Source organism: Nesoenas mayeri (genome assembly GCF_963082525.1).
Source record: "Nesoenas mayeri genome assembly, chromosome: 1".
Lineage (NCBI taxonomy): Eukaryota > Metazoa > Chordata > Aves > Columbiformes > Columbidae > Nesoenas > Nesoenas mayeri.
In genome coordinates this window covers 95,722,412-95,732,870 of record NC_137541.1, presented here as the reverse complement: position 1 = coordinate 95,732,870, position 10,459 = coordinate 95,722,412, and the positions used below count along the sequence as shown (strand labels likewise).

General features: G+C 37.3%; 1 protein-coding gene across 1 annotated transcript in view; it reads right to left on the bottom strand.

Annotated features, from left to right (window-relative positions):
- Nucleotides 1-6,423: 6,423 nt before the first annotated feature.
- Nucleotides 6,424-10,459, bottom strand: part of GABRG3 (gamma-aminobutyric acid type A receptor subunit gamma3) — a gene marked incomplete at its 3' end in the record, with an annotated part of 334,788 nt that continues 330,752 nt past the window's right edge. The window contains exon 10 of the mRNA XM_080347671.1: nucleotides 6,424-6,702. Coding sequence (XP_080203797.1) covers nucleotides 6,424-6,702 — 279 coding nt within the window. The remainder of the gene's footprint in view (nucleotides 6,703-10,459) is intronic.

The window sequence follows — 10,459 nt, the reverse complement described above, 5'->3', positions numbered from 1 at the left end:
AAGACAGTCAATGGATAGTCAGCCCCTCCAGAACATGATCCAAAGGTCTTCTTGTTTGCTTGTGAAAATATTTTAACTTAAACCCTTCTTCTGGTCAATGATCTTGACTGATGAGGAAGCTTTTGAGTCAGACATAGAGGCCTTCTCCTTAAAACTTGTAATAATAGCAGTCTAAATAAAAAGAAGTCACCAGATTTGCTGTAGATATTTCATTCTTTTTGTTTTAGAATATATTGTGTCGGTACAGCTTCATCTCTCCCAAGCACTGTCATAGGCTGCAAGAAGGTAAAGAGACATTAGGAGAGTATTAAGCACTGTATGAAGCACTAAAGGGAGCACCTGGGTTCCTGTATAAGAAGCTTTGCAGGCTGGCTTAGCCCTCAAAGTTATGTGAATGCTTTCATGACACTAAACAGGTTGTTGTGACTCCTCTGGCTAGTGTCATTCATTAACTAGGTAAAAGAATATCTGGCAAATAACTGACTGTATCAGTGCCTGGTTTGCCTGGTTCAGTCCTTGAGAAGGCCTACCTCCAGGCATATGAATAAACATAACCACATGTCTTCTGCTGTGTTTATCCTTCATAAATAGCAAATGATTACAAGATCAAAATGCATGTTTTTGATAGAAAGTAGGGAATTCTCAGGTGTCCATCTCTGAGGCACTGAACTTCACGATGAATTTTATTGTCTAATTTCACATGTATTCTAGGAAAACCCTTGAGGACTCCAGATGCATACAGACACTGACTTGAGGACCCACAACAGAAGAGAAAAAATAAAGTTTGTAGAAAGGAATACATCAGCACAGATAGTATATATCTCCCTAGAGGAAGATTGTCAGACACTAACCAACTGCTCGAAGTGTGTCACAATCCAAAGTCATTTAAAGAAACAGCTGCTAGGTAAGCTGGATTATTAGAACAGTATATATCCCTATATCAGGACTTAGTCCTAAACAGCATTATAGGGTAGCATATCTCTTTGAGTTATCCATCATAGATAGAATGTACAAAAATCTACTATTTAACTTGTCAAAGCAATGCAGTTCAAGCAGAGATTATGTTTTTCTGTTAAATCATTTCACTTTAGATATAAAACATAGTTTTGTTTTTAGTATCTAAAATACTGGCTTAAATGATGAGGAAAGTAGATTTTCTTTTTGTTTGTGTTGTTCAGACAAAACATGGATCCCAGGAGAAAATGGAAAACCATTAAGGCCATTGAGTCTTGAAGGAAGGCCTTCATTTTTCATATATATACTAGGCCCTTCAAGAAGACAATGTCATGAATGATAAGAAGCTTGTAGACATATAAATATAGTATAAGAATAAAGACATTATGCTTACATGTAAGTGTAAGTTTCAGTGGAAGTTTTCAGTATGTAAATGTGAGTTGAGCTCATTTTGTTCTTGCCAATTGTATAGGTGAAGGGAAGGATGGCGGTAGGATATAAAATGAACTCAGAAATTAAAAAAAAAAAAAAAAGAAAAACAAAAAAACAAACCACCAACCTCTAAAGGAGAAAAAACCTTACTTTTCAGCTTTGAAACACATTCCCAATGCATAGTTTGTTTTTTACCTATTTTAAACAGTCTTCTGGGAAGTGACCTGGATGAGGTAAATATCAGCCTCGAGTTTATGCTCTGTATCTCCTGGTGGAATGAATTTGCTGAGTAAAGATGGAAAGATTCTGCTATACTGCTGAATACCCACTGCAGTTTTCTTGCTACTTAGAAATTAAGACACCTACAGACTGCTTAAAAAATAAAGAAAAATCAGACAAAGGTAGGCATCTAGAAATTGGTCACACGAGGTGATGCTCAGGAAGAATTCCAGCAAGGCCATTGCCCCTCTTTCAAACTCTCGGGGCAGGAATAGCATATCCTCCAATATCGAGAAATGCTAAAGGCACTGATGTGGCACAACAATTTCACTGTAAGCAAGAATAATGTACCTTGAAAAAAATCATCTAGATGTGTAGGCAGACAAGATTATGGGATATGTCTTGCCTTTTCTTAGTGCTTTATGGAAGCTATGAAAGAGCAGCCAATGGGAAAAGTCAAGTCTGTTATGGACAGCCTTTACAAGTTGCAGTGGACACTTTGTTTTACGGCTTAGAAGCTAACACCAACCTTCTAGATTGCAAGGTTAATCAAATCTGTCTTAAATATTGACAGCCTCTCTTCCCACAAAGCCATCAGTACAGCAACTATGGTCTTTCCAGAGCAGTCTTGCATCTAGTCACTTGGAGCATGGGCAAGGCAGAGTCATTTTTCTAGATGTATGGTGACATTTAATGTAAAAAGAAGATAAGCATCTTTCCCTTCATGGGAATGGCCGAGTAGGGTGAGTAAATTCATGCAGCAACATGAGGTGCTAGACTCTGAGAAGCATTAAGGCCGCAAAAGTGTTTGAGATAGCTATCTATCTGAGTTATTTGGCAGGATGCCTCCAGTTCCAGAAATATCATTTCCTATCAGTTAAAGGTTCATATGACACTGCGGTTCCAGCTGATGAATGTGGATGATTTGGAATTAGCTGTGGGTAGGTGGTGGGAAGAACTGAATAAGAGGAGTGGGACTGATAAGAACTGCACAGCAATAAAAAATAATTTCTTACTCCTCTTTTAGCTTCACTACTCATTTCAGTCTCTGTGAAGACAATTCTGGCTTTTATGATTCTTCCTGCTGTAATTTTTATTATTTTTATTGATATGTTCAATATACCAATGTACAGTTGAGAGCTGATAAAAGAGCATCTAAAAGAGAAGAAAGGTTATCAAAGTGCCTGGGGTGTTTAATCTACAGCTGTACTTCTTGATTAGAAAGTTACATTAAAATTGTCTGGCACACTTCAGTTCCACATTACTGCTGGACAGGGAGACAGCATAAACTGGCTGCAAGTCTTTATACACTTATTCTTGGAAGAATAGCTGTAAAAGAAGGACCTGTCAGTCTGTTAGGCGTCGAGGTCAGAAGACCAAAGAAGACTGAATTAAGCAGAACAATATCTTTATGCATTCTTAATTGTCTTGAAAGTGCAGCCCCCAATGCACGAAAACACTGACCCTCTTCTTTTAACTGAAGAGGGAGAATAAGAAGTTTGACTTTAGATCCTCCTGGGAAAAAGCTGGTTGTCTAGACAAACCCTCACAATCTTTTCTGTAACTTCAAAAAGGAAAGAATGTGATGTGAAAATATTTGATTTTGTGGTTTTACATGCCTGCCCACTATGTTCATTTCACTAGTTATTTGGTTTCACCTGCTTCCCTTCCCTTCCTTGAAAGGGTAAAAAGAAGTATAAATGTAAGTCTTGAATATGAAATTATTCAATAAAAAATGTTATAAAATGCTAAAAGGTGGTTATTATATTTCTCATGGGACAGTGCACAGAAGTGTTATTATTTTTTTCAATTTGTGAAAGAAGCAAAAGCATATCTGAAGGTTAATGAGGATATTCTTAATCCTACAGGAGGATATGGCACATAGATATATACAGAACACATTATTTAGGTGTCTGGAATAATTGCATTTTGAATGACGCAGAACATGGAAAACTTATTTTCCCTGATCTCTACAGTTTTTCAGTGGCTGCCAAAGCACAGAGCATTGAAGCAAAGACAGTAAACCAAGCAATCAGGAATAAGCACAGGAATGCATTCTGGGACATGCCCACCTGTGGCTGCTCCCCTTGCATACAAATACATTTTTTGAACATAACCCCAGAATAGAATGTATTACAATGTAGAATATGTCCTCTGCTGTCAGTATAAGAGTGGAAGCCAGTAGTGGTTCCAGGTGCTTTCTTGGTTAGGACTGTGGAAAACATGTGGAATTATATGATTCCAGCTTGTGTTTATGAAAGCACTCAGAAAACAGAGGCAATATGAATGGACTTAGCAGTATCAGTCTTTCAAGGAAGTACCTGACAGGATTGTGTTCTTTTCACAGGAATAGGTAGCTGTGATCAGAAGTGTAAGAAAACTATATGCTCATAATCTCAAATGGGAACATTCTGCTTCCACACTTACTCCCTAGGCATTCACTCAAGTATGCAATTGGCAAATAAACCTCACTTTGCCTGTTAAAGATATAATGGTGGAAGAAACCTTCTTGTGCTTCATCCGTGTCACTGTTCCCACCAAAATCAATTGATTGTGCAGAGGGTTTGCAGGATCAGGCCCCTTAAGGATAACTGTTTCCATTCTTTTATTTGAGCTTGAAATGTTTTTAGCATTCTTGCAAAAATATGGCTGAAGGTGGCTGGTTGGCTAATTCGTAATTAGAGACTATGATATTCAACTTCAGTTCAATCACCTTCTTGCACTGCTGAAAATATAACTCTCATCCTTAAATAAAATCCATACTTCCAAGTGCAGGACACAGCAGTTTACAGAGTAATAGATTTTACAGAGTCATTCGCTACTGAGATTTAGCAAAAACTTCAACATATATTTTGAAATCAGGAGGTTATAATTGGTTTAGAAGACATCAGATTGGGCATATTTTGCTAAAAATAAGGTTTTGATCCTGTCCCAAAATATTTATTCTCTGTGCTTCTAATCTGAAATTTTGTCAGTCCTTGGAGTGGTGATTCTTCTCCCCCACGTAAACCCAGCTCTGCCTCTGATATTTTGCACAAGTGAAAAACTGAGGAAAGTATTTTGAATAACTACAGTTAACTTTTGAGTTAGTAAGTTTTGCAATGAAAAACTCACGGGAAGCACAGAGAAACAGCAATGACAGACAGTGATATTTCAAAGAACACAACAGCATTTCTGGTCCTTTAGAATTACCATTGCATTAGTTTTTGCTTGTTTGCAGGGTTTTCCTTCTGAGGAGAAAAGGAACACTTCTTCAATCGCATCTACTACTCAATTTTATCAAATACTGTGTAGAAGAGGCGCACGCTTTTGGAGCTAATAAAAAAAATAATCAGGTCCTCCAGAAGAGAAAAAAAACCAGGATTTTTGGTTTTAGGGATGTTTTAACTTTAATCATTTGGAACTACTTGTCATCCAAAGGGTAGTGAAAAGCCATTACTGTTTAGTTTTGAATCTGTTTTGTTTGCTTAATAACAATTATTGAGACAGTCTGTAAAAGATGTAATCCAGTTTAACACCATAAAACTAGTTTTTTGAAAAATGGATATTTTAAGAATTTAATAGTCCAAAGCTTGAAAAATACAAAATAGCTTTTTAGGGTAAAATATAGTTGGTAGTTTTGGAAAAAAATGAAAGCAACCTTTTTCTACATGTGGCAACTATTCCATGTTTGATCCAAGAGTCACAATTAAGTTCCTGTAATGCACTATTCAAGTAAAAAGTATTCAGTCTTCAGCTCATAAGGAAGGGAACAACTGTCATGAGAAAGGACTACAATACTTAACTTCAAAGAAGGAACAAGAAATGTCCTTTGGCACATATTTTTCAATTTTGTAAAATAACTTTTGAGAGAAAAAGCACGAATGCATGAGAGCACTTTTTAGTAAATTGCAATCTGAAGAAAGTCACATAATCCTAGTGCTATTATATAGTGATTTTTACTCATGGCCTATCAACTATGATCCGCTACAATGACACAAACAAGCAGGAATCTTGTCCTGCGTCAAGCAGAGTACTTTAGAAATCTGTGACCATCCTGTGTTTAACCAGTCATACAAAAGACAGTCAAAAGCTTGAAAAAATGTAGAAGTTAAGTCTACAGCTGCCTCAGAGATAGGCAAGTCTTTTATTTATATGAAAATAATAGCTTTCTTATAACTCTGCCTTCTAACCTTGTTAAAACCGATATGTGTAGGTAAGTGGCTAATTCCATGACTCCCAGACCTGTGTGGAAAGTAATGTTGTTTTGATCCCACCAGAGACATTTCTTATTGTCTTTTGGTGGTTTCTCTATAGCAAGGAAATCACCAGTTAAATATTTCCCAAACCCTATGGAACATAGCTCAAGCAAGTTTAACTACAAATGAGTGGTTTTGTTGGCTTTGGCTTATTTGCCAGTGCCCGTATCTTGCTCTGAGTCTCAGGGATATGTCAGCATTTTGCATAAAGTATGGGAAGGAAGAACAAAAATGACATATTTAACCTTTGCCTGAATTATGAATAGCTTCTATGCCAAGGGAGATAGTAGAGATTCTAATATACAATAATTATTCATAGACATCGCTTACACTACAAATTCAGCTGAATTTTGTAAGAATTTTTTTCCTTAAAATGAATAGCAGTAAGGAGAGAATTCTTCCACGTTTTTCTTTATCAGGCAATTTCATATTAAAATTCTTCCTCAGGTTCTGTGATGGTGAAGGTTAATGTGGCCTTTATAATTTGAGATGAAACTGATCGTGTCCTTCACTTTTTCTGCACTCTCACCATCCCTCCACAGTGTGAAAACACAGCAGTCTTCACCACTACAGGCAACATTTAAAGATAGAGGTATCCAACCCAGTAGACCAGGTTAAACAGCAGGAAGGATGTAGGAAAAAAGACTCTGGAGTAAGAGTCCAGTTCTAAGATGTCTATGTGAATCCGTCCTCTCCTCCATGAGCCTGATTTACACTCTTCATAACAACAGAAAAAACTCTGGCAGTCTTTCCCATCCAGACATTCATAGACGCACGCATCTTCAAATTCTTGCCAATACATGGCATTGTTCAATGTGATGACTGTAGCTGGTGGTCTCATATCAAGTACAGAATAATTCTGAGGAGAGAAAAAAGAAACCAACAGTTTGATATGCTTTCATGGGAAAAAAAATCACAGGAGCTGGGAATAAGAGGCTGACCCTATAGGAATTCTAGATTTAGGGATCATCTTTCTTTCCCTCTAAAGCTGACTTTTCAGATGAATTTCCATAGAGAGATTGTGGAGTGGCAAGTTAAATAATTCTAGGTGTATTTTCTGCTTGGGTAACTCAAGCATGTATTTCCTAGGAATCATTTTTTTTGCACTTAGGAGTTCAGTTGCCTGTCAGAATGTTATTTGCAAGTTACTTTAAACACTTGCAGCTACTACATTTAAGCATGTATTCTAAAAAAAAAAAAAAAAAGGAAGATGTCCCACCTCCCCATTTAATTACAGAAAAACCTCCACTTAGTATAGCTGCCTTCACTGCCACTTCACTTTACAATGATTTATGAAAACAGATATAGTCAGCAACAGATAGTGATGATTTCAGTACAGGATTTCTAAATGCCATCCCTAATCATGTCCCCTTAATGCTTATCACACTAACCATACAAAGAAATAGGGCACTTTGATTTCACCCTGTCAGCACAGCTTTCGCCACCTAAGGGGCTCTTTCCCTGTGCTTGCACTGAGCGTTGCCTTTGCCTGTGGGAGCTGCAGGGTGTGCAGCAACAAGCTGGTCTTGCCTCTGCATCACACCTGCCTGCATTCTGGAGGGTGCCTTGGCACCTGCTTCCACACTTGCTGTACAAAATATGCAACATTTCCTATTGAAGGTGTTGGAGCATACCTGAAAACTTTCAGTCTGTATGTGAAACTCATCAGTGATATGACAGGTGTACCTCATGGGAAAATTTCCTTTTTTCTATTGACTTTGTTTTCTTTCTACAAATCCTTTGTTTTGGCTGATGATAATACTACCCATCTCATGAAAAATGATGATCCCTGAGCAAAGAACTTGATGTGGCATCCCTCTGCTTAGATATTGGCATGTCCAACACAGATAACTACGTCTGAATGACTGCCTTATATAATCCAGCCAATTATTTCTAGGACACAATTCATCTCATCATAAGTAGATGGCTAAAATTGCTCAGATGCATTGTGCTGTGGACTATAAACAGATTCCAGTTTAGAAGCAGATTATTGCAAATCTGTTTGTTGTGAATGACTTTAACTCTGAGATTAGATGACTTGAATTCCACCCTCATGGTCTTCTCTCTCATTTGTAAAGTTTCAAGTGGCTGGTATAGGAGCTTTACAATGTGTTGCCACGTGGAGAAGGTCTAAAATTACTTTACAAACAATCATTTTTTGGACTGCAGCACTTTGGTCAGAAAAAATAGCTATGATTAAAGTACACAAGGAATTCTACTATACCACTGTGTCACATATTGTTCATTACTTGCAGGCTTTTATGAAAAATTTCTATTCAGGGACTGAATTTTTCTGTACCTGGCTACAATATTTATGCTAAAAAGAAGAAAGGATAATTTATATCTCTCCAGATGATTTTGGTAAGTGAAGAGAAATGAGAGCCCTGGTTCTGCAAAGGAAACTTTCTCATGTATCAATAGCCTGGGGTTTTTGTTGTTTTGTTATATCAACTATCTGCTAAGGACAGAAAATAAAATAAAAGCCCTGATAATACAGAGAGATTGATGTGGTTGCTTTGATGTCTGTCATCTAGGAGGATGTCCTTAAGTGACTAGATACCAGGTGAAGGTGGATGGTACCCAGTGTGTCCTGTGAGTCCTGCTAAGCAGGTGTTGGGAGGAGAGGCATGCACGCACCATGGGCACCAATCTAGTACTGCCTGAGTGGTCTGGCAGGGCAAGGCACTGCTTAGGTGCCTTGGACAACACAGTTCAGATGCAATGTTAAACACACTTAAAAAAATTATTTCAGGCAAGGTATAAGTGTGTTCTCTAGGAGAAAAAACAAGTGGTGGAATTACCTGAACATGGATTTACTAACATTAATAAATTTCACGTTTTAGGTGGCATCACTACAAGGTTGGAAAAGACAAGGTGATATATTGAGAGTCAGGGACACCACTTATTTTATTCAGTTTATGCTACGATTCAAACATGGAACTTGTTTATGGATAGAAAAAGAGCCTACTCCCTATCTTTCTTATAGTGAAAACAGAAAATAAGAGAATGGAAGGAGAAAGAACAGAAAGAAAGGAAAAGGAAAAGGAAAAGGAAAAGGAAAAGGAAAAGGAAAAGGAAAAGGAAAAGGAAAAGGAAAAGGAAAAGGAAAAGGAAAAGGAAAAGGAAAAGGAGGAGGAAGAGGAAGAGGAAAAGGAAAATGAAGAGGAAAAGGAAAAGGAAAAGGAAAAGGAAAAGGAGAAGGAGAAGGAGAAGGAGAAGGAGAAGGAGAAGGAAAAGGAAAAGGAAAAGGAAAAGGGAGGAAGGTGGGGGAAGGTGGGGGAAGGGAAGGTGGGGGAAGGGAAGGGAAGGGAAGGGAAGGGAAGGGAAGGGAAGGGAAGGGAAGGGAAGGGAAGGGAAGGGAAGGGAAGGGAAGGGAAGGGAAGGGAAGGGAAGGGAAGGGAAGGGAAGGGAAGGGAAGGGAAGGGAAGGGAAAGAACCTGAAAAAAGCTGCAGACACTTTCCACACAGATGAGACTGATTATAATAGATCTAGACGAAGATTCAGAGTGTTAAACCCTACTGTCATTTTAATTGTTGTATCTTGTTCCTTTTTTTAATTGGAAAAAGGAAAGTGCTGCTACTCATTCAATGTGCATTATAAACTTCATCTTTCAGAAAAGTCTGTCCAAGGAGTGACAGCAGGAGCAACTGTATAAATGCAGTGCTTGCTGTAAACCATTCATTGTCAATAAGCAGACTTTGGGTGCTGTATGACCTCTCTAAATATATCAGAAAGCTCTTTAAAAAAAAAAAAAAAACAAGAAAAGAAAGAAAAAAGAAAAAAAGGGAAAAAAATAATAAAAAAAAAGAATAGGAAGAATAAAACATTATTTGCCAAAAGTAAGCTAGTAACATGGAGCTAGCAGCTGCAAATTATAAACTCCATTATATCCAAAGCAACAAATGCAAAAGCAATGGTTTAGTTGTGTCCCTGTTCCTATTTTGGATCTGATATCTGGGAAGCAGGCTATCCAACCAGATGATTAACTGACCGTCTGTATGCTTTGTATTTATATACATTATAGTATGTATTCCAGTTTCAGATTTCATAAAAATTAGAGAAACAATTTTGTGCTCAGTTTCAACTGTATTACTGCTGTACATATATAAATAGCTATCTAGAGCTTTGGGGAATAGAATTTATTCCTTTTGTAGATATAGTACAACTAATTGTGTTAAACTTGTGTACTGAAATTATTTGAAAATCCATCTGAAATTTTGCTAAAGATTTTACAGATATGCATAAATGAATTATTTTCTATGAAACTCAGTTAAAACTCCATATAAGTTTATGACATAACTTGTGCTTATAACTTTTTTAGAAAATGTAACGAGAAACTACAGCATTATGTAAAGCAGACACACAAAACTTCTGAAGTAAAAATAACACAGTTTTCTATACTTGACCCTTCTCCTTCCCAAATAATTTCATAAGTCCTTATAGAAAGAGGCAGCTATGTTCCTCTGCCACAGCCAAAACCAAACTGACCTTTTAACAAAAAAGCAAAACAGTATTTATATTGAAGTCAGAGTGAAGCATAACATAGCATTACGGTTTTCTCAGGAATTATTGCAAGTAAATGCCAACCATACATTCATGCCTCCATTGCTTTCAC